We start from the raw sequence: 24,646 nt of genomic DNA on the forward strand, positions 1-24,646 counted from the left end.
TTTATTTTTTGTAATATAAAATATAGTAATAATTTAATATGACATATTATTATCACAATCAGAATTATTTCTGATTCTAGAATCACTTATGGAGTGCACCAAGAGTCATATTTGGCTGAATTAAAAGATGTTAAAGAAAGGGATGACTGATGTAACCTGCAAGTTTACTGCAGGATTGCAGATTCTCTGTATAGACTGGATGCATAGGCTCAACCCCTCCACTGTAATCCTGCTGCAAATTATGCAGCCGATCTGTTCTAGAGTGACTTTAGTTGCCGAATAATTAGATATAGATTTGAAACTGACCTTAATTATGTTTTATGGTTCAATTCATGTTCAATATGGTTCCTTTGCATTATTATTCTAAATGGCAACTGTTCTACAATTATTCTTGGTACTGTTCTGCCACTAACAAATTATCCTCCCTAATTATAAGACAAAATATCTGGCATATAACAAATTCAATAATCCAAAGATTAAGTTGGATAAACTGTGAAATGACATTCATAGCATCAATAAATGATAAAATTGGCATTCCAAATTTGCAATACCCACAATTTCAACTGGAGTAAGTTTTAGGCTGTGCACAAAGAGAAAAAAAGTTACAGTAACATCTACAATCTGGACACCTGCAAGGTACTAAATATAGTCAACACATGTAGCTGCTTGTGAGATATTTCTATAGCCAACTGTATTTGTTGTAAAAATCACAGAGGACATAACATCATGTTACAAGGCTCAGTTTGTATACAACTTCAAAGAAACTAAATTAATGGCACCGGAAATTTTGTTAACAAACATCAAAAAAGAAACACTAAACGGTAATGTTAGTATGTTCCTTACTTCTTTTTAGTAGACAGTGTTTAATATATATATATATGTGTGTGTGTGTGTGTGTGTGTGTGTGTGTGTGTGTTATATATATATATATATATATATATATATATATATAATAAATTGTAAACTAAAACCCTTTTAAAATTCTTTTATTTCAGACACGTGTTTCGGTATAAACCATCTTAAGTGTGAACATTAACCTCTAACTAAATAATAAACAAAACAACTAAATATACACATGTGGACCATTTAAGCAGATGTTAAATTTATATGACACAGTTGTAATTTTGATTAGTATTCTGTGTTTAATATTTTTTCAAAGATAGGATTTGTTTTATTTTTTAAATTGCTATTTAATATGTTGTGAGGATCTTTGTTATAATTTAGATAAATATACAAGTATGTATAATGTTAAATTGAATATTGGCTTATATAATGATAAATAGCTACGTGGGAAGAATATTAATAAAGAAGAAACAATCACTAAATGTTATTATTTTATACTCGTAACAAAATTAATAATATTGTTTTGGTTTACTAACACAACATCATTTATACATAGTATGTATGTAAAATAGAATTGAGAAAACATGATTACGGAACAGATTTAGATTTTAACAATACTAATATCTAAACTTGTAAGAGTTTCTAAGAATACAAAACTTTATATTTAAATTTCCTTTTCAGTCAAATACTATTGGTGATCAATTCCTTTCTCATTTCAATGTTAGCGATTCTCAATACTTTTCTTAGTTTTATGTGTGATTTTTATTTATTTCTCAGTTCAGCAATACTAGATTTCAATTTCTTTCTCAGTTATTGTTGAAGTAATCAACTCTTTCTGCTTTCACGTTAGTGATTCTGGTTTCCATTATCAGTTCAGCATCAGTTGCTCAAATTCTTTCTTATTTCACATTAACGGCTCATAATTTGTTTATCATTTTAGTGCTATAACACTTATTTCTTTTTCAGTTGAGAGTTTGGGACGCTTAATTCATTTATTTTTTTCGCATTACTGGTTCTGAATTCCTTTTTCAGACCAGCGTTAGTAGTGTTCAATTTATTTTCTCAATTAATCAATAGTATTTCTTAACGTCTTCTTCCTTTTTCACAAACTATTTTGAATTTCTTTTACAGTCCAGCACTAGAGGTTTTTAATTCTTTTACAGTTTAATCCTAGTGGTGCTCACTACTCATTCTCGGTTAACAAGAACAACCCTTTCTCAGTCTAATATATTTCATATCCCATAGTTTTCAGGTTAGGAGTGAATGATATAAGAAACAAACAACAATGTAATCAAATAAGACAAATAGTGCATCTCATGGATGAATTATTGGAACCCAAATGCCTGGCTATAAAACTAGACAACGTCACTTATAAAAACAAACTTTGTCTTCCATTTCTTACGTCACAATCTAGTCTGTAAATTCTATTTTTGTGTTACATGTTTGAAACAAGAACTATTAGAAAGCTTTTTGATCAGTGATTTGGTGAATTGTCATTAGGTAAATACTTGAAATGTACTTGAAAGAAATTTGAGTGGAATGTCAAATAAGGTATAATAAACAACGTAATTTTGTATAAAAACTGTAAATAAATATTTTTATGATTAATATAACTTTTGCAATACAATAAAGTATTAACAAACACAAGTTTTAGAAAAATTACAAAATTGATTATTTAACACATTCACGACGAGGTGTACTCCATCGGGTACACATTGCTATGCATTTCCTTATTGCGTTTTTATAATTTATCTGCGGGTTTGTTAAATTTGATCTTGCACTTAAATAAATAGGTACCTCAGATTATTGTGTACCCCGTCGGTGCATGAATGCTTAATTTTTTAGGTAAAAAATATTTTTATGTACCCTTTGGTGTACACGAAGAAAAATTGGAAAAACATATTGAAATAATCGTTTTTGTGCAAAATTGTGAAGCCTACATACATTTCTTGTTATACCTTAACGTAAAACGTAAAAAAACCAATTATGAAATCTTGCTTTTATTATTGAAAAATTTAATGGAAAATCAATCAACCAGTCTGGAATTAAGTCATCGTCATGAACGTGTTAATGACCCTATAAATAAATGGTCAATTAATTGCTGCGGCTAGTCTGAATAAAGCTTAAAACAATTACTACCCTAACGGGTTCTAAAAGCAAAACAAATAATATTTTATTAGAATACTGCACCAAAAATTGTGATAATTTCAGTATATTATAAAATATACATATATTTCTTGATTTTACTGTTTTACTGTTAACGTTCTATACAGCAACAATGATAGACACAAACTCACAGACAGAAAGAGGTGTAGGGCAAAAAATCTGCTACAAGACAAGAAAATAAGCAAACAATGAAAGTTTCAGACCTGGGTAAAGCGTGGAGCGAAAGCTGTCGGAAACAAGCTATGACCGCTCGCTTGCGTTGAGTTGACACAACCGAACGGTAACTGGCCTTGCTTTGCAGTTGAGGGTGGTCAATCTAACACAAAGTGCCAACAACGTGCCGCTACATCATTCTATCACTTGGAAGCAATTTAATATACTAAACAAATAAATTAAATTTCAACTTGAAAAAGGCTGTGAAGAAATGAAAACTAAATAATAAAGTATATTTCGTCACTGCATGCTAGGTAAACTTTCAGCCACAAATTGGAAATTATAATTGAAGAAAACTATATATAAAGTAGTTAAGTGATGTCTTACATGACATTGATCAAATCAATGTGTAACAGTGTTTTAAACAAAATAAAATGAGCACTGAGTGTATTTATTGAAATTTTTCTCCTAAAAAGCGTGGTTTCAATATTATTGATCTACTTTATTATTTATTATAAACTATTCATTTATTTTATAAAATTGTTTTTCTTTAGTTGATAACAATTTTATTACTGTATTTTTTATTAATTAACAATATCTATAACAACATTTGTTTGAAAATATGTACAGTTTACTAAATCAAATAATATTTTCAATTTAAAAATTAATACTTTGTTTATTTTAATATTAATACATTTGAGATCATTAAAAGTATTGTGGTTTTGTAAAATGTTAGACAGATTTGTACACCAAATTAATTTTCAAACAAAGAAACTATCTTAAAAATTATATTGATTTAAATAATAAAGGAATAAAAATATCCTGCAAATGATTAACAATGTCGACTTTTACTATTAAATAATCTTATTTTTCAGGTGTAAAACAAACCATTCACTGAGAAAAGAAAATGAATAATGGTTAAGTAACAATAAATTTTACAAAATCAGTTTCTTTTGTTATCAATTTAAATGTGTGAAATTTAGAAAGTAAAACTATTAGTATTATATTTTGGCTATTTATACTCAAAATAAAGTATGAATCTTGGTTTGTTTTGGCTAATCTCCAAAGTTGTGAACTCATTACATACTACTACTGTAGGTTTTGTATTTAAATATGAGGAAACAAAAACTAATTGACGGGTATAAGAAATGATTTCATCATATCAGTGTTTTAAACAAAATAAAATGAGCACTGAGTGTATTTATTGAAATTTTTCTCCTAAAAAGCGTGGTTTCAATATTATTGATCTACTTTATTATTTATTATAAACTATTCATTTATTTTATAAAATTGTTTTTCTTTAGTTGATAACAATTTTATTACTGTATTTTTTATTAATTAACAATATCTATAACAACATTTGTTTGAAAATATGTACAGTTTACTAAATCAAATAATATTTTCAATTTAAAAATTAATACTTTGTTTATTTTAATATTAATACATTTGAGATCATTAAAAGTATTGTGGTTTTGTAAAATGTTAGACAGATTTGTACACCAAATTAATTTTCAAACAAAGAAACTATCTTAAAAATTATATTGATTTAAATAATAAAGGAATAAAAATATCCTGCAAATGACTAACAATGTCGACTTTTACTATTAAATAATCTTATTTTTCAGGTGTAAAACAAACCATTCACTGAGAAAAGAAAATGAATAATGGTTAAGTAACAATAAATTTTACAAAATCAGTTTCTTTTGTTATCAATTTAAATGTGTGAAATTTAGAAAGTAAAACTATTAGTATTATATTTTGGCTATTTATACTCAAAATAAAGTATGAATCTTGGTTTGTTTTGGCTAATCTCCAAAGTTGTGAACTCATTACATACTACTACTGTAGGTTTTGTATTTAAATATGAGGAAACAAAAACTAATTGACGGGTATAAGAAATGATTTCATCATATCTTAATACTAATCTGTAAAAATGTACAATCTACATACAAAGAGTGGTAATCCTTAGGAAGGAAAGATCTGAAACTAAATAACTACAAGATTAGGAGTAAAGTAGTTGAGAGTTACAATGGGGTGCGATAGATGTACAACAGATTCCTCGGAACTCACCATGTGGAGGCCGAACAAGACCTTGGCCATGGCCACGATCCGGTCGACGACTTCGTCTAACTGCTGGGGTTTGGCACCGTCAATCACATTCACCTTCTTGCTACCGAGCTTGCTGTACAGGTAGTGCTGCCATGACATCTCGTCGCCAGGGTCGAGCTTGTCAGGCAGCGTCAGCTGGATCTTGGCGAACTCTACGATGTCGTACTCTGGCATTTTCTGGAACAACGGCAATGTCATGTTCAACCACTACAAAGTGCAAAATCCCATCTTTGATTAGAGATTTTAAATTCTTGAATCATGAAGGAAACAGGACTTTTCTGGACATTCACCATCGTTCAGTTATATACTTGGTGCCAGATAGTACGACAAAACGTGACTACCTAAAATATAATTTAATGTTGATCTTCTGAGCCTCAAGAGAGAATGTGGAGTATGATTAAATCAATCAAATTAAATCAAAATAATCATAATTCATTAATTTGCACATTTTTACATCAAATAGAGTCAATTTAATGAAAAAAGTAGTCAAATTACAATATATAATAGTAATTTAAAGTTTATTATTTAATTTTTAACAAATGCCTAACAAGTTTTAAACAGTATGTACTTACTATTACAAAATGTAATATTAAGGTCTTAAGGGAAAGTGCTCAAATTCTTGTAAAGAATATAAAGTTAATCCTACCAAAAAGCCTTTTAACTTTCTTTTAGAACAAGTAAATTTACTCTCAATTTTTATATAATCAGGAGTTTATCTTAAAAATTGATTTCCTACATATAATTTATTTTGTTTATATAATTCCAAACAGTGATAAGGGATCACAAAATCATTTTTATATCTGGTGTCATAGTGATGCACCACATTACTGCTACTGACGGATGTTTGATGTTCATACATGATAGTTTCAAAAATATAAAGTCCATATATAGTTAATATATTTAATTCTTTAAAACGTTCTTTGACAGATTCAACAAAATTTAATTTTAAAAAGGTTCTGGCAGCTCTATTTTGAACTTTTAGTATTGCATTGAGATTTTCTTTTTTAGTAGCTCTGTTATAATCACATTAATTATTTAATTTGGAAAATTGTCATATGGAATTAGAAGGTTGAATAGACTTGCCCTTACCTTAAGGTACCTGTCCTTGCAGTGCTGCACCAACTCCTGTTCTCTACCCGCAAAGAGATTCAGACCGACGGGCAGCAATCTCTTGAGACATGCCACCATCAGGCTGGCCTGCAGTTCCTTGTCCTTATCTCTCTTCTTGTCTCTATGCTTCTTCTTTTTCTGTTGGAATACAATTTACAAGAATCAGAATCAGAATCAGAATCAGAATCAGAATCAGAATCATTTTATTGTCGTCCAACAATTACAAAATTGTATTGACAAAGTCAAGTGTGATATTAAAAATATCACTAAGTAGGCCTACAGAGCCTAAAATAAATACAATCTATATCTACGTTAAAAGTTTTAAAATTGTAAGTCACTAAAATTATCATTAAAAATCTCATCTACAGAATAAAACGTTTTTCTCTTGAGCCACTCTGCAACAACATTCTTAAACCTACCAACAGAAATTGATCTAGCACTTAATGGTAACTTATTGAATAGCCTAGCTCTTTCGGTTATTGCATAGTTCTGTTGAGTTTTACTTAACCTAGCATATTGTACATCAATTGTATTTTTAATTCTAGTGTTGTATTCATGGTTAAAGCTTCTAAGATTGAAAGAGTCAAGATTTTCCTTAACAAAAACTAAACTGTGTAATATATATATACATGGAAGCGTAAAGTATACCCAGTTCTTCAAAAAAATGGCCTACAGGACTCATTGTCGCTAATTCCTACTATACAGCGTATGGCTTTCTTTTGCCACTTAAAACACAGTCTTGGCTCCACTAGAGTTGCCCCACAGTAAAACCCCATACAGAAGGTGTACATTAAAAAAAGCGTTAATATGCACTAATGACTAGATTAAGACTTGTATACAATTTTAGTTTTTTTAGTAGAAATATCACTCTTGCTAATCTAATACATAAATGGTTTGTATGGATTCCCCAGTTAAGCTTTGAGTCTAAATTGATACCAAGAAGTTTTACAGACTTATTTTCAGGCATTACGTAAACTAAGACAATTTCCTCGGTCTTGTTATTATTAACAGTTAATTTATTAGCAGAGAACCAGAGATAGGACCTTTCCCTCATATAGCCCATAATGACATCATTTAATTTTGAGTCTCTGTCTGATGATAACAGAGTAGTATCATCAGCATACAAAACAACCTTACCAGGGACAAATTTAGGGAGATCATTAATGAAGACAGTAAACAAGAAGGGGCCCAAGACTGAGCCCTGGGGAACCCCGCTTGCTACCCTCTTAAGTCCTGATCTCTGGTCACCTACTTTGACAAGCTGAAGTCTATTGCTCAAATAAGACATAATCAAAGACAAAGCATTGTTCTCCAGACCATAATATTTCAATTTTTTGAATGAGTTCATCATGAGGTACAACGTCAAATGCCTTACTTAAGTCCAATAACACAGCAGCTGTTTCTTTCCTTATTTTCAAAGTTATTCAATACATAAGAGACAATATTATCTACAGCTTTAACAGTTGGACAGATTTTTCCTAAACCCATACTGAGATGAAGAAATCAAATTATTGTACTCAAAATAATATTCCAATTGGTTTTTCACAATAGTCTCTATTAACTTTGATATAACGGGGTACTAGGGCAATAGGCCGATAATTGTTTAAATTCATTTTGTCACCCTTCTTATGCAAAGGTACCGTTATTGTTATTTTAAGGCACTGTGGATATATTCCATCAGTAAGCACCCAGTTTATCAGCTGTGTTAAAGGATAGATTATAACATCTAATATTTCCTTTAATACAAAGTTGGAAAGTCCATAGACATCTTCTGATCTGGAATTACTTAACCTATACACAGAACTATATACATCTCTACTATTTACAACTGTCCACTTAAAAACTACACAGGCCAGGGGGTTTAATACCTGACGATTTCAACATATCAACAGAACTTGCTACATCTAAAATATCACAGCTATTTTTTTAACACATTAACAACATTAATAAAAAAGCTATTAAAATCATCAGCTGTTATTGGGATTTTTTCTTTGGCTTTGTTAGGCACACGACCTGTTTCAGCGTTTATAACTTTCCATGCAGCCTTACATTTATTGTGTGACTCAAAAAATAAACTTTTCATTTGCTCTTTTTTTAGCCAAAATAATTTCCTGCCTATACATTTTCTTAAGCCTACCATGAATTGCATGCACTGAGGATCAGTCCTTCCTTTTTCATGACTTAAGTCTAGCAATAGCCTTATTTCCCTTAGCAGAGGAGTGTACCAGTTCAACTTTAAGCTTTTTGACTTATATCTAGGCCTTACTATGGTTGACAAGACTTTTCTTCTTTTAGAGGGCATGATTCATTCAAACAATCAGATAAAACTTGCAGAAAAGTTTGAAAAAGCTAACTCAACATTAGTTACTGTTAAAAAGATGCTATCCCAGGTTACAGATCTTAACCTATGCTTAAGTCTATCTAGACAAGGTTTGCTCAACGGCCTATGTGTTTCAAATGTACCGTGACTATTTTGAAAATATTCAGAAGATGAGGTTAGGTGTTGCATATTATAATTTAAAAGTAATGCACAATGGTCAGAAAGATGAGGTTGGATAATTTCACAAGGTAAGCATTGAGGGGGTGTAGGTTAGTGATAAAAATTATCAAGACAGGAGGCAAGGCGGGTGGGCTTGGAAATTTTAAACAGACAAAATCAAGAGATCGTAGAATATTTACAAAGTTTTTGCACTTTAGGGTCGTCACTTTTTGGATCCATGTTTTATATCGCCCGCAATTATCATCTTGAAATTTCTGTATTTATTTACAAAGTCAATAAGATTAGCCAGCTTCTCTGTAAAGATGTCGACTGACGAATCAGGTGTACGATATACAGACACAGTCAGTAAGCGCAAAGTAGGAAAAAAACTATCACAGCGACTTCAAATTGCTTAATTTCACACAGGCAATGGATGTCAACAACTTCAAACGCATGTAAAAAAAGTGTTTTTCACAAAGATTGTCACTCCGCCAAATGAAGTAGGCCTACAATAACGAGCAGCTAGTAGAAAACCTGCTGGTTGATAAAGCAATATTTCATCGTCCACACACCAGTGTTCGTTAATGCAAAGTATGTCACAATTGACATCCTCAAGGGAAAACATCCAACTCGTTAACTTTATTTTTAATTGACTGAGTGTTTATGTGCACAAAATTTACATCCAATTTCGAACCAGATATAGATTGAGAAGGAATTGGATCACTCACCCTAACTGCAAACTTTGGCAGGCCTAAGTTACCAAAACTCACACCATGGTTTGATTCCAAAAAAAGACTCACTAGGAACATCATGAGAATTATTCTTCTGATTATATCGAAAACGAGCCACATAAGTCCCAACTGGCCAGAAATCTGCATCATACACTTTTTCCCAGAGGGTAACGGGAACACTAACCTTAAAAGAACTATAACCAGGGTACCTGTTTCTTAAGTTTCGTAAACTCCATAGTTACCGTTAGCACCTTCATTAATATATCTTTTCACGGCCATACAGTCAACATCCTCATCAAACTGGATACAAACAGAAACCTACTCTTCTCGACAACTTTGAGTTGGTCATTACTTGTTGCACGTCCCGTAATAAAATCAGCGCGATTTCGGTTTTGCAGTTTATTGAACTGAAACCAATATTTACACCACGCTTTCTTTTGGCTTGAACTACTTTTGAAATCTGTACGATCGGATTCAAACTTTACTCATCTTCGTAACTGTCCCTGGTTCTGATAGTGAACGTTTACCCCAAACAACAGTGGAATAGGAATTGGCGACTGGAACAGAACTGCCTTGCTTAGAGTTGGGAGACTGAGTATTGTCATGAAGCCTTACAGTTGTTGTTTGCCCATTAACACGGACCAATTGGATCTTCTGCAGGCTTAGAAACTTTTTCCTTCCTCTTTGGAATAGTTATTTCCCTCAAAAAAGCTGTTTGACGGTACAGAATTTCGTCCTGCTTATGCATGAAGAGTTGTCAGAGTTAACCACTGGAGTCAAATCAAAGTCATCATTAATAACCTCACTAATGTTAGTTTCACCATCAGTCCTATTCGAATTATTTACCGAATATAATGAGCTTGTATTTTTAGGAGATGATTTTAAAGCACTAGAATAAGAGGTCCGACTACTATTACTAGTTAAGATATTGCTAATCACTTCTGAATGATCGGTCAGAATTGAGGTTAGTCTAGCGTTCTCGGCCAACAGATCGGTAACCTGTTTACGAAGATCCTTTTGATTCTGAGTTATATCAAAAATCTGGTCTGTTAGAATTCTAATATGCACCGAACACTCACACGAGCTGCTATTAGAACTCATTAAATCATCCCACTGCATCGATCGGCTTACTCACTGATACACGTTTCTCCAACTGCTGCTGCGTACACTCACTGCATTGAAAGTTCGACTTTTCACCTTTGGAGAAAGAGTAATCCTTCTTAGATTTACCCGCACAATCAAAATGAAACCAATTTTTACAATTACCGGTACACATAACTCCTCCAGAGCTATTAGTCACTTTTCTTGGACATCCACCACAAACCCGGGTTCTTACTAGCAGGCGCCATTTTTTCCAAAATATCTAAGTAAAGTGTTGTTCCCATTAAATATGCTAACTAAATACTAAATCTGAGATGAAGTGCTGCGTACTGACCTTTCCTCCGCCAGACGGTACTGAGCCACCCTCTGAGACCACCGCACTCCTCCTGGTGGCTGTCGGCATGATCAGGACCATATTGTCGATCTCGTTGGCGGAGATGAAGTTTTGTTCCTCCTTGAGGAAGTACTGGCTCTTGGACCACACATTGAAGATCTCTGCTACATGGTTGTAGAGGTCTTCTGCCTCTGAGATGTTATTACGCAGCCAATGATTCCTCTGCAGATCTACGTACTTGATCAGTAGTGGGTAGAACGAGTAGATATCGCGGACCAACAGATGCCAGTCTTCTTGTATCTGTGTCTCCACCTACACAGGTAGATAATTATCTATAAACTTCTCTTTGGTTTAAAAAGTTTATTAATATAAGTCGCAAAAAAAGTTCTCCAGATGTAAAAAAAGGATTTTTTAATTATTTTTCTAATGAGTACTACTTTCAGTAAGTACAAAGAATGATATCAGTTCCTTGATAATAGAAAATTATAGCTAAATTATTAGAGGGTAACTGTTATCCCTTCAAACCATTCATCAAAAATAAATTTTACACATACGACAATTTGAATGTTCAAGTCTAATAAAAATAATAATTTATTCTTATTCAATTTTAAATAAAAAGTACAGTGCGATCTCGATCGTGCAGATGTAATTTATCCAGATTTCCATGTTAACCGTATAAATTTAGCAGATTGGAGAGGGTAAAATTTTCAATATTAAATCATTATTTCAATTGGAAATGTAATTTAGTTTTGCATTGTCACGTCTTCTGCATTCATGATAATGCGCACACTATTAAAACAAATTAACAATGTTGCAGTAGGCCTATGAGAAGTAAACGATTATTATTATTTAAATAATTCAGTATTACTGACATGTACTGCAGAAAGATCGTTCTCAACAAAGAAACAGGTTAAGAACTTTTTAAGGAACAAAATGGGGCTTACTCTCTGTCCACTATGGGAAAATATTATTTGTCTGGACCCTCCAAATTTTTTCCTGGCTACGTTCTTGATGGTAATCTTCTGTATAGTGTACCTGTGATGTGTCGTCAGTGGATGACTTCAAGAAGCCTCGCAGAGACTCCTCCTTGTGGAACAGAGTGTCCGTACGCTTCTTAACGCGCTCAGCCAATGGCAGGAATGGATCCTTTAGCAACTCTTCAGAAGAGTTGATGATAATTTGCTGAGTATACGCTACAATGGGAAACACAAAATGAAAAAAATACAGTAACAGATTCATTCTATAACATTTATTTTTACTCTTGGTTTCTTCTTTACATTATTTCATACTGTTAATGAAACACCTTACGTTTAAGTATAATAACTTTGGTTATTTTACATAAAAGCACTTCGCTGAGTAAGAGAATATTTATACAACAATAACATATTTTACATGTTCTTGTTAAAGCTTGTTGATTACAATTTTAGAATAATCTATAAAACTAATTGTTATTGTTCTAATACAAATCAGAAAGCATTGACAGCACAATTACCATTTGTACAACTACCTTTGCATTTGATTATGATTTTTTGATATTGCAAAAATACATACAAATTAATTGTTAATTTACTTTACCATTGACAATAGTTCTGAACCAGAAAATGTTAAATGATAATCTTTCATAACCAGAAGTTATTACCAATTGGAATAGATTATTTGCACTGCTACAAAATTAAAAATCATCTTATACTGATAATCTTATTTATCCATAACCCAATTGACAATAAATTAGAAAATGATTTTCATTATTTCATATAATATTTAAAACTCTTATTATGATTATTTGTTAACTTTTTTGGCATACTCATTATCCAGAATATTTGTGATTGTAAAAAGTAATAGTTGACAAATCAAGTGTTCACATAATCAATAACATACCTGCAATTCTTGTCATCCAAGGGGCATTTTCATTTCCGATGTTCTTCTTAATCATCTTCAGGACATTTTTGAGAAGTTGGTTCATATGTTCACTTGTAACCATTGTAACATAGTTTCTAAAAAGAAAAATACACATATTTTATCAAAGATAAATGTGTGGAAAGAAACTAAGCAAAAAAGTTATTGTTATAGCAGACCAACAAATACAATAAAGCTAAGAATTAGGTCCCAGAATTGACGCTGTTATAGTCCTACCTTAATTTGAACAATTTTATTTATTTTTCCCACATCATTCTGTCTAATAATAAATCATATTGCTTGGAAATAAATTGTGATTTGATGTGATGCCAGAAAAATTCTGAGTCTTTGGTATGAATATGAAATGTTTACTTTTTCTATGAACAATTTTGCACAAGTAACCAGAAAACCTGTAATGAATGTGCATCATATATTCCAGTTTTTTGGTGGTTTAGGTTTTAAATAAGATGATGATAAAATCATACTGAATTTAGTGAAAATAGATATTAATATTTAAAACCTCTAGCTCATAGGCATTGTGTAAGCTCATAGTACCAGTATCTTAATTGTTAATAAGACCACCACCATTGTTGGCAGGTGACCGCTGAGCGATCCTGTCCTTGCAAGCGGCCCGCCTGCCTGGTCATTGGTGGTGGTTCGGAAGTCACCTTTAAGCCGTTGGTCCCCAGGTTAAGTGTTAGAGAGGGCTTCTTAGCCCTAACTTCGCCTGGTAAAATAAGACATTCTTTACTTTACTTTTTTTTTTTAATTAAAATGTAAATTTTTATAGTTCAAACCACTTTAACAATTTAGCTATGTAAGCAATATCTTGACACGGAGTGTCCTGGAAAACTTAGCTGCTCGTTATTTAAAAATGTAACTTTATCCAGTGCAATATGTCTTATACAATGGTTATGTTCAATTTGATTATAAGTAGTGAAACTAGAGGTTATACAATGTAATGTATTATTTTTTTCACCAACAAGTATTTGTAACAATAGTTTTGAATTGAACCTTTAAAAGGTCAGGAATATTGTTATAGTAAGGTTGATGAACCGATGAATAACCATAAAATGTATATTAAGGAACTTTTTTCCTTAAATAATGTTTGGAATTTAAATTGGACATACCCGGCAGTAAGACTAACATTGTCAGGGCCTTGGTTCCACCAGACGGGCAGGTAGGAACACAACAAGGGCATGATGACATCGATGACATGGGGTGCATCCGTATGTGTCTTCTCAGACTCCACGAACTGGTCCACTTCCGCCAGGATGTTGTCAAGAGTTGGCATCGTACTCTCCATTCGAGTCAGGATATCTACAGTGAAGGTAAGATTAAAGTGAAAAATAATCGATCATCTTTTAAATACTCTATTTATCAATTATAAAAGTAAGAATTGAATCCAAATTTTCCTGCTTGCAAAAGCCACAGTATTGAGTTTCAATATAATCCTCCTCTGCACACATTCCGTTGGAGTTCAGCTCCATTTTCCTTTCAATGCAGCATCTGAAATCTGTCACTCACAGACTTTTGCACCTGATAAAACAATGAAAACACCTCTTTATCTAGATTATACTGAATGGGTGTTGGGTACACCAGAAAGACCTCTTTTATAGTTTAGGTGTCTCTGACGTCGAAACAATGCAGAGTTCATTTTGCAAGTCTTTGTTGCTGACCCATTTTTTTATCTCTTCAGATGGAGATCAACTTCAGATTCCAGGAGTCAAGTGTCAGATAATTTCAAATGCTGCCCTGAGTGGATGGTGAAATGGAGCTCAACTCTACATTTTCATTTATCATACATTAAAACATAAAGTTATTGTTTCAATTCGACGTACAGTTTTTATGTATCAGTTTTTTGAGAGAGTTGATGTGAGTATATTTGTGAAAGGACAAAATTGAGTATCGAGCTGTCATTAAGTATTTATTTATTAAAGGTAATAGCCCTTCGCAAACCAAAGATGAATTGGATTCTGTGTATGGGGACTCTGCACCATCATTTTCCACAGTGAAATTTTGGACTGCTGAATTTAAATGTGACCGTAAAAGCTTTGGAAATGATGAACATTTGGGATGTCCAAAAAACTACAACTACCGATGAAAACATCGTCAAAGTTCACCAAATGGTGTTAGACGACTGCCGAATTAATGTACGAGAGATAGCATAGGCTGTAAACATGTTAAAAGAACATGTTTGCAACATATTAAATTAATATTTATTTAGGCATGAGAAAGCATTAAGTGCCGCTTTGCTCATGTTAGACCAAAAACGTGTTCAAATGAATATTTCCAAAGCTTTTTTGGGGCAGTTTAGGCGAAATAAATTCAACGCTGATTAATTATTGTAGATGAAACCTGGATACACCATTATACCGAAACCAAAATAAAGTCCAAACAGTGATCTGCAAAGGGAGAACCAGCCTCAAACAAAGCAAAAACTGTTTTTTCGGCTGGGAAAGTGATGACGACTGTTTTATGGGGTAGTATGGATTATTTTAATTGATTATCTTCAAAAAGGAAAAACCATTACAGGCCATCATTACTTGACAAGCTGAAGGCAGAACTTGCGGAAAAACAGTGACATTTGCAAAAAAAGAAAATCCTGTTTCACCAAGACAACCTGTCTCACACCTCAACGATTGCCATGGCAAAAATTCATGAATTAGGGTTTGAACTTCTTGACCATCCACCTTACTCACCAGATCAAGCCCCAAGCGATTTCTTTTTGTTCCCTCATCTATAAAACTGCGCTCAGAGGACAAAGATTTTTATCAAATGAAGAGGCAATCGCCTTTGTGTACAGTTATGTTGCAGAGAAAAATGCTGACTACTATTTGGATGGATTACAGAGATGGGAGCATCACTGGGAGAAGTGTGTAGATTATACGGAGACTAAGTTAAAATTTTGTTTTTATTTCAGAAAAAATATCTTGTATCTTTGTTAGGTCAGAAACTTGTCAGACCATCCTTGTACATAAACAGAGAACCATACTGTGCAACATCTTCTGGTGACACCAACGCATTAGTCACAATTACTCACTATATGTTTAATAAGTTAAGTTTACTACCCTCAGAATATTTAAAAAAAAACAGCTACTGCTCCTTATAGCAATAGCATAGTAATTTAAACAAGTTAAAAGTAGACGATTTATTCAAATCATTCCTAAACATTAGCTTATGTAGAAGAATGAGGTAAAGATTTAAAATTAAGTTTTGTAGACCACTATTAAGAAGGATGATTTAAATACAAATCTATGATTTTTTTATGCAGATGACTGTTTAGCGTATCAGGTGGTCTGAGCTCTGGAGTACGTTACCTTGAGCCTCGAGGGAGTGTTCTGCGATGCGGTTGACGAGAGAGAACTGGTTGTGTTTATTGAGATGGGGCTCCAGATATGCGACAGGGAATGTTGAGGAGAATGCTCCAAGGCAGGTGCCCAGCTGAGGTCGATGTCGCTCTATTTCAGTCTTCAAGTATTTTCTGTTGAACAAGTTTATCAAATAGAGGTAGGTAATTACAAATAGAACTACGAGGCATGATTTTAAGTACTATCTTTTTTAAATCATAGAAGTCTACCGCCCTGATTTGACAACCACCATGACACGGATATTTGAACATCATCATTGTTGTGTGATGACCCACACACGTTCCAATTCAGAAACAAATTGCTCCCAGCTAAATGATCTGATGAGATTTTGAGTTTGATTAGCTGTATAAAATTGGTCATTGTTGTAGAACACACAGTTCATTTTGTCAGCATGTCACACCATTTTCAGAATTTTTGATGTCTCATAACACTGTATTCCCACAAGGAAAAATATTCACAAGCAATACATCCTTGTAGTTCCAAAACAAAGTAAAAACTACTTTCCGAACCAATACATTTTTATGTTGAACATTGCCATTCGACACTGTAACATGTCAATCACTCATATTTTGCGCCTGTTATGATTTGGTTTAAAAATCATCATTTTTCCTACTGTACCACTCTAGAAAACTCAACAAACTGGCTAAAAGTTTGCTTCTGTGCATCATTACCAGTATTTTTATGAACACAGTTACCCAGTGGAAACACTATTTTTGATCATTTCTAGATTAGATAACATTGTGACTCTCATCAGATAAATATGAAATAGTGCAGAATCTGTTCATTTTTATTTCCTTGCTAATTTTTGAACAAAATCTTCATAATGACTGAAGATAACTTAGTTTCTCATCCGATCATAATTAATAAGTTCTAACTCATTTTCATACTATTTCATCGCTCATAATCTTTCCTCATAAACTTTAATGATAAATTTCTACCGCCTTTACACCTTTAATAATAGAAAACAAGCCACAGCATACATTTAAAAAAGCATGCAATAATTATAAACAAATGTAAACATGGTACAATTTTTCTGTAATGTTTGAGGTTTCTGAACAGATGCAGGTGTACAGCACACAAATGCCAAATGCAGCGCTGCAGTACAAATTTTAAACCAGTACAGTAATACCTGTCATATCTGGCACCTCAGATATCTGACCAGGTGATAAAGGATAAAACGTTTTGTAACAGTATGTTGTGAGAGTAAGGAATGCCACAAGGGCAAGCTCAATCTCGTTCTCATACACTTCGCACAGTGGGGCAAAGACAGGTGAGGGCGAGAATTCCCCTTACGACAAAACCTGATCTCGCCCATATTATAGAAACAATTAATTTGATGAAACTGTGATATCAGCATTGTGGAGTCAGCTTTAAAATATGCATTGGGACAAGTTTTAGTTACTTTTTAATTATTCATTAAGTTAAGATCTGAATTTTAATAATTGTACATTATTGAATGTTTCATTTTTAAAGATTATTTATTATTTTTACCCATTTAAATTATATTTTATTGCACTTGTGTTTACAAAAATAAAAAATACACCCTGCATTAGTTGTTTTAAAGAGCAATCAAAAAGGAAAGTGTAACATTGATTGGATTTGCTATAAATAAACTTACGATCTTCATATCCAGCTTTAATGATATTCTACCTATCCTGTCGCCTCACACCAGGGTTTACTATACATACATAAAAACATACCTCAAATTTCATTTTAAATTAAAAGGAAGAACCCTAATATTGTCTGTGTTGCTTAAAAAAGACTAAATCAAATTTAAATGCACTCTGATGTTTGTTATCTAGTTGTTTCGAAAAGCTCACCTATCATGAGTCAAAGTAGCGTCAATTCCAAGAGTATACAAACTGCCCAACATCTTGTACGAGGCAACTTGAATTTCATCCACTGAAATACAAAACAAAATAGTGTAAGTAAGGAAACTGTACAAATTTTGACCATCTCACAATTCATGATTACGGTTCTGAAGTAGTATATCTTTCATATATTTAAGACACTAGTGGAATATGTTATAATATTATGTGTGAAAATAAACAGACTGGTATGTCACATTGCAATAATGATTCAGGACTTGAGGAACTCTGAAATTAAAACTTTTCAGGAGAGAATCACAAGATTTAGACAATAGTTCAGAATAAAAAAAACACAAATGATGGACCTGTACAATACTGTTGATTCTTGACTCATAGCATTAGAAACTGTAAAATATTCTCTTATTTGTTGCATCAGTTTATGTAAATTATGACTATACATTTTTAACTTTTAAGATAACACAATAATATGATCAAATTTCTCAGCCATTACAAACTTGTGATGTGGTTTACAGATTTAACATGTGACCTGCATCAGTAATAAACACAAATAAATTCAAAGCAATCCTTGGTTTTTATAAAAGACTAATAATAATAATAATAATAATAATACTTTAATCTTCTATCAGTATATTTAAATCACATTCATCAAAGTTTTCAATTAACTTATTTATAAATACTTCCAAAGGTACTGATAGAATACAGAAATACACATATTGCATAAATTAATAAAAGAATAAATATATTGTGACCTGAAAAAATGCATCTATTAACATTGAAAATTTTAATGTAAGTGCCCCATTAAATGGACATTGTATGTTGAAATTCAGTGTATAATTCTGAAGACCTTGAATTTATAGTCTAACTGCCACATAAATTTGGTTGTCACATACTTAGAAGAACAAATAATGAATAGTAACATATCTTTAAGGTTATATGTTTTTGCTCTATGTTGATGCCACCATTTATGTTCAGTAAATGAAAATAATGTTCAGTGTGGCTAGAAAATAACCGAATTAATATAGGTGGAGCCACAGAATGAACACAACAAGGCTGAATATCATACAGCCTGTTTATCTTTCTATACTTGCGACTCTGTGGTGGTGATGCAGTATTAATATAGGTGGAGCCACAGAATGAACACAACAAGGCTGAATATCATACAGCCTGCTTATCTTTCTATACTTGCGACTCTGTGGTGGTGATGCAGTATTAATATAGGTGGAGCCACAGAATGAACACAACAAGGCTGAATATCTTACGGCCTGTTTATCTTTCTATACTTGCGACTCTGTGGTGGTGATGCAGTATTAATTAGCACAAAATGTGACAGTGACTGATCAAAAAATAGTTGTTCTGTAACATACCTAAAATTATAAAGAATTACTCAGAGTTGAGGGACTGATAATTGGTTGGAGTTGTAGCATGATCAATAATTATTGATGCAACATTTTAAAAACACGTTAGTTTGGTTTTTAGTCACTGCTTTTCTTAGGACACGTTTCATTAATAAGAGCTGTTAGTTCTTACAATAACTACTGAATCAGTATTGGAATCAGAAAGTACGAAAGCAGCATAATCTAAAAGCAGAGCTGGGAATCAAGTGATCATAGAATTAACAGCACATTTGGCCTGCTTTTACGGGAAAGCCTATAAAACTCTTTTCTGCATGAAATGGACTTTTAATAAAAGTGTATAAGATGATTTTTTTCTGTATGTACAAACGCCTATACTTACGAAGAAGATCACTTCCATATTCACAGCCTGCCAGATGGTCGAACATGGCAGTCAGCACAGGCAAGATGACATCATTGATGTAGAACAAGGAAGTGGAAGTTTTCAAGTGAGTACCTCTCAAGTGACTGTAGCGTCCCTACACAATCATTGAGCATTCATGTATTTAGTTCTATCATTACTATTGGTATATTTTAATGACATATCAGTATGGTACAGTACAAAGTATTAAGTATACAATTAGAATACTTACATCTCTAAGGTTCTGAATGGTCTGACCCAAGTCATCAGCTGTGTTGTTGAAGAATGTTAACATCGATGTCCTAATGAACTCTGGGCAGTTCTTCACCAATGATCTATAAAAGTCAGAGAACTCTTATGAAAGAAGAAAGAACTCTTTTATAGGTAATTATTTAAATAATTTATATTTATCTATAAAAATATATTAGTTTACGAAACTGAGTTTTGTGAGCACGTATTTTGCAAGTACCAAAAATGATATACACTGTAAATTAACATTTGAATGTATAAAATCACACTTTTTAATAGTTTCTCTGAAGTGAATTGAGGAGGAGAAAGCTAAAAGCAATTTTAAATACTGATTTAAAACAATAATTTACTCTGTTCCCATAGTTGTAATGTAATCAAGATTCGATTCTATAATAAAACTCACACCAGCACTCATAAGAATTTAGAAATATTATGAACAACAGTCAAACATTTTTACGTTTGAATTAGTTCATCATATTAACATGTTATGTAATGGCATATTTTACATCATTAGAAGTAAATTTATGCAATTGAGCTAATTGCAATAACTATTTGAATGCTGTGTATAAAGATTTTATACAATTTTAATGGTATAATCCTTTTACCTTGCTCTATTTTCAGGCTGCACTGTATTAAAAAATTAGCATATTGTTTTTATTTCATCATTAATCAATGGTTAATGGAATGTTTATAAGATAAGCATGGTGATCATTGCATTGTTCAGTTTTATTATTATTATATAAAATTATAGTTCAAGAGCTAGAACCAATTTGCACTGTACAAGCACATGATTTTTCTTGCAAAATAGAGAAAAATTGGTTTTCAGCCACGCTAATTTTGGTGGGGGGCAAATAGGGCAGTATGAAAATAGTTACAAATATGAACCAACCATGTTTTATCAGTTAATAAAATTCTTCTTAGCTTGCAAAATAAGCTTGCAAACTTAAAAAACCATCCTCTTCATATGTCACATTATAAAGACAATGACCTTTTAGTCCCAAAACTCTTAGGTTTTTGACATTTGTTAGCTGATTGAAGCTTTATGTAATCTTACATATGACTTACCATCATATTATTGTGTTAATGGCCATTATGTGACTGATAGGAAAGTATGATTCAACATATATGTTTTAGCAAAATGACAAAACAACTCAATTACATATGCTCTTCTGAAAGAATTTAAAGAAAAACAACCAAAAGAAATGTAATTGATCTCATAACGTTAGAATTCTCTTTGAACCAAACTTAAGATAAATTACATTAGAGGATATAAAATTAGAACCTTTCCAAAGCAATGTTTACTTACTTTCCATCAATGGCTTTGACCAATACTTGAAGGCATCGCACAGTTATGCGAATATCAGCTCCAAAAGCTGCCAGTCGAGAACGCAACAAGCTGGCCAACTTGCAGAACAGACTGAGAAAAAACATTAATTAATAAACGTAGAGTGCATTATAGGGTTTGAATTAATTGTTTAACTATAGCATCAGTGGCTTTCATAAATTTATTTTTATGGACAAAGTTTGGACCACATAGTTCTTGTTTCCACCAAATTGTTGAAAAGAATTTCATAATAATTCCTTAAATATCCTTAAACCAAGATAGTGGTTACATTTAAAAAAAATCTTTTTGATGCCCAAAAGTCTTTTCATTATTAATGATATTTTCTTACAATATATTTCAATATGTTGTGTTTTGTATATCAAGTTTAGAGGACCTATTTATAATTTCTAGTAACAAATCTAATTTGTATATATTTTATAAATTATTATTATGTTTATTTACTATACATGGTGCAAAATACTAAAATTAACTCTTTCACTTCTGGCTTAGTGATTTACTCACAAAAAAGTCACAGATAAATTACTGGAGTTTTTTTATTCAATATCTTTTTAAACTTAGTTTTAATGCTAATCTGAGTGGCTTTAAGAATGGGAGGTTAAGATATAATTATTAGTTTATATATGAAGTAAGGACTGATTATTGAAATGGTACTGATAAATCATAAAAAAATTAGTTAAGGAATAGATTTTTTTACTGAACAGTAATTTAACCTGTAATAGCCTTATGTAGTCATATGTACACATTATTATGTTTAGTTCTCACTTTATTATCTGGGCTGATATGGGTTATACTTGGACACCAAACAAAGGTATGTTGGATTTTGGCAGTTAAAGGGTCAATCAAATGTCAAATTCAACACATTTTACAAAAATTTGTATGGTACAATATATCAAATAGGGCTGTCATACTTTAACATTCCAAAAAATATTTTCTCAACAATTTTCAATAAATTCAATCCAAAATTACCATTTTCTGGTTTTTAATTAGTTACTATTTGCTAATTATGTTTGTAAAAATAATTCAGGTTAACACTCTTACCAAGGATGTACCCAGCGAAGGGGTCCAACAGGTTCAGACCGTCCCAAAATTTCAATTACTTGTACTTATTTAGCAAACGATTAATGTTATTTAAATAATTCAGTATTACTGAAATGTACAGCTGAAAGATCCTTCTCAAAATTTAAACGGGTCAGGAACTTTTTAAGGAACAAAATGGGGAATGAGCAGCTAACTGCACTTGCCTTACTTATTGTTCAGTATGGAAAAAGTCTTCTTTAGTCTCCCAAATCTTTTCCTGGCTACGTTCTTGACTTTTACATTACAGCTTTAAAAATGACCTTTTAAACCTTTAAAGTTCAACTGACCTTGCAACCATTTCCTTTTCCTTCAGAGACGCAGCCCCCACATTGTTTGATGCCGTGGCTACAGCAATGAAATAGTTCCTGTGTGTGCTGAAGTACTTCTCAACCAGAGGAAGAACCACCTGAACAGTTATCAGTATTGATTATAGAAAGATGTTTACTTTGTATTGAATACTATTTTCTTAATTCTGAGAATTATCTCTCATTTAGGAGACTGAATTTGATTCCAATAGCCAACACAATCTACTGTTTTGTATGTCTTAATATTCATAGATAACAGGATTTCACAAATTTACCAGTGTTACAAAAAGTATAACATTATGCTTTGAGATCTGCAATATGATCTCTTCCTTGGATACAATTTGGTTTATCACCTATTGAAGAGGATAGCTTTTAACAGTGAGACTGAAATATGACACGAATTTATCTGTGTTGACAATGTTTTGACACAGTATGAAATGGATATTTTAGATAATAGTCATAACTTGTATACATGATCTGATCAAGTTAATTTAGTATCGATCCAGATCCCCAACAACTTTACTGACTGTGTCTGGTCTGTTGACAAACCAGACACAGTCAGTAAAGTTGTTGGGGATCTGGATCGATACTAAATAAACTTGGTCAGATCATGTAGACGAGTTATGTATAAGAATCTCCAGAGTTAGCTTCTTGTTATGGAAGCTGAGGGACTTAATATCCATAAAATATTTGAAATCTTGCTACTTTGGTTTGTTCCAATCACACTTATTCTCTCGGGTCATTTAACTGCAACCCATAGGATCTTGCTTCTTCAAAAGAAGGTGGTGAGGACTATTTGTAGCGTGGTACCACAAAATCATTGTAGGCCTTTATTTGTTCAAAGACAAATATTAACAATCATTAACCTTTACGTATACAAAATTTTAATATTCGCTAAACCGGAATAGATACAAATTAGATATACCCCAACATAGATTGGCTAGAATTGAATCATCTCACCAGTTAAATGCAATTCGATTTTTTAACAAATTACACAGTTCAGCCAGGAACACTTCTTTATCAAAGTTTAAAAACAAGATCCTTGATTGGGCGCAAAGAAATGCTTTTTTACACAATTCAGGAATTTTTAAACTGTGATGTACATTTGATATTTTAATATTGTAACTCATGAGATTTAATCTATATCTCTTTTATAAATAATTTATTTTACATTTAATTAAAAATACTTTTCACTGTTTTAGTCTTAACATTCAAATCTATTGCAGTGTTAAAATAAATATATTTACTGACAATTCTAATTTGAATTATGTATTGATCAATGGAATAAATAATGTTGACTTTGACTTTGAACATCAGCCATGTGGTCATGAGGGGATTCCTGGGAACGAAAGAGCTGATGCCCTGGCCAACCAGGGCTCAGCAACAATTATGACGGGCCCTCAACCATTCTGTGGTGTTCCAAGGTGTGAATCCTCTAGGGTTGTCTCGAAATGGATTCGCGCGGAGCATGGGAGAAGGTGGAGGTTGCATCCGGGTTTGAGAGTGAGTAGAATGGTATTACAGTCACCTTCCTCCAAGGTGGCCTCAGACCTTCTCTCATTAAACAGATCAATGTCTTCTAAGGTCATTGGTCTCATTACGGGGCATGGTCACCTGAAGAAGCATCTATACAGAGTTGGCATCCTTCAGGAGGATCCGCTCTGTCGAAGGTGTAATGAGTAGGAGGAGATTGCTGAGCACCTGCTCTTTGATTGCCCTGCAATAGCAAGAGAGCGGTATGCCATCTTTGGTAGCTTGAACAGGGGTGGCGAGTTTTCCCAGGAGGACTTGATAGG

General features: G+C 32.5%; 1 protein-coding gene across 1 annotated transcript in view; it reads right to left on the reverse strand.

Annotated features, from left to right (window-relative positions):
- The window catches only part of LOC124372014 (ryanodine receptor-like), a 49,844-nt gene that overhangs the window by 12,681 nt on the left and 12,517 nt on the right, over positions 1-24,646 (reverse strand). Inside the window, exons 5-17 of the mRNA XM_046830388.1 lie at positions 22,833-22,951; positions 21,430-21,540; positions 20,107-20,209; positions 19,857-19,992; positions 18,114-18,195; positions 16,243-16,406; positions 14,053-14,242; positions 12,905-13,020; positions 12,062-12,219; positions 11,027-11,338; positions 6,361-6,519; positions 5,233-5,448; positions 3,213-3,325 (exon numbers count right to left, since the gene is read on the reverse strand). Of these exons, the coding sequence (XP_046686344.1) occupies positions 3,213-3,325; positions 5,233-5,448; positions 6,361-6,519; positions 11,027-11,338; positions 12,062-12,219; positions 12,905-13,020; positions 14,053-14,242; positions 16,243-16,406; positions 18,114-18,195; positions 19,857-19,992; positions 20,107-20,209; positions 21,430-21,540; positions 22,833-22,951 (1,979 nt within the window). The remainder of the gene's footprint in view (positions 1-3,212; positions 3,326-5,232; positions 5,449-6,360; positions 6,520-11,026; positions 11,339-12,061; positions 12,220-12,904; positions 13,021-14,052; positions 14,243-16,242; positions 16,407-18,113; positions 18,196-19,856; positions 19,993-20,106; positions 20,210-21,429; positions 21,541-22,832; positions 22,952-24,646) is intronic.

This window comes from Homalodisca vitripennis, unplaced genomic scaffold, assembly GCF_021130785.1.
Source record: "Homalodisca vitripennis isolate AUS2020 unplaced genomic scaffold, UT_GWSS_2.1 ScUCBcl_2401;HRSCAF=7124, whole genome shotgun sequence".
Lineage (NCBI taxonomy): Eukaryota > Metazoa > Arthropoda > Insecta > Hemiptera > Cicadellidae > Homalodisca > Homalodisca vitripennis.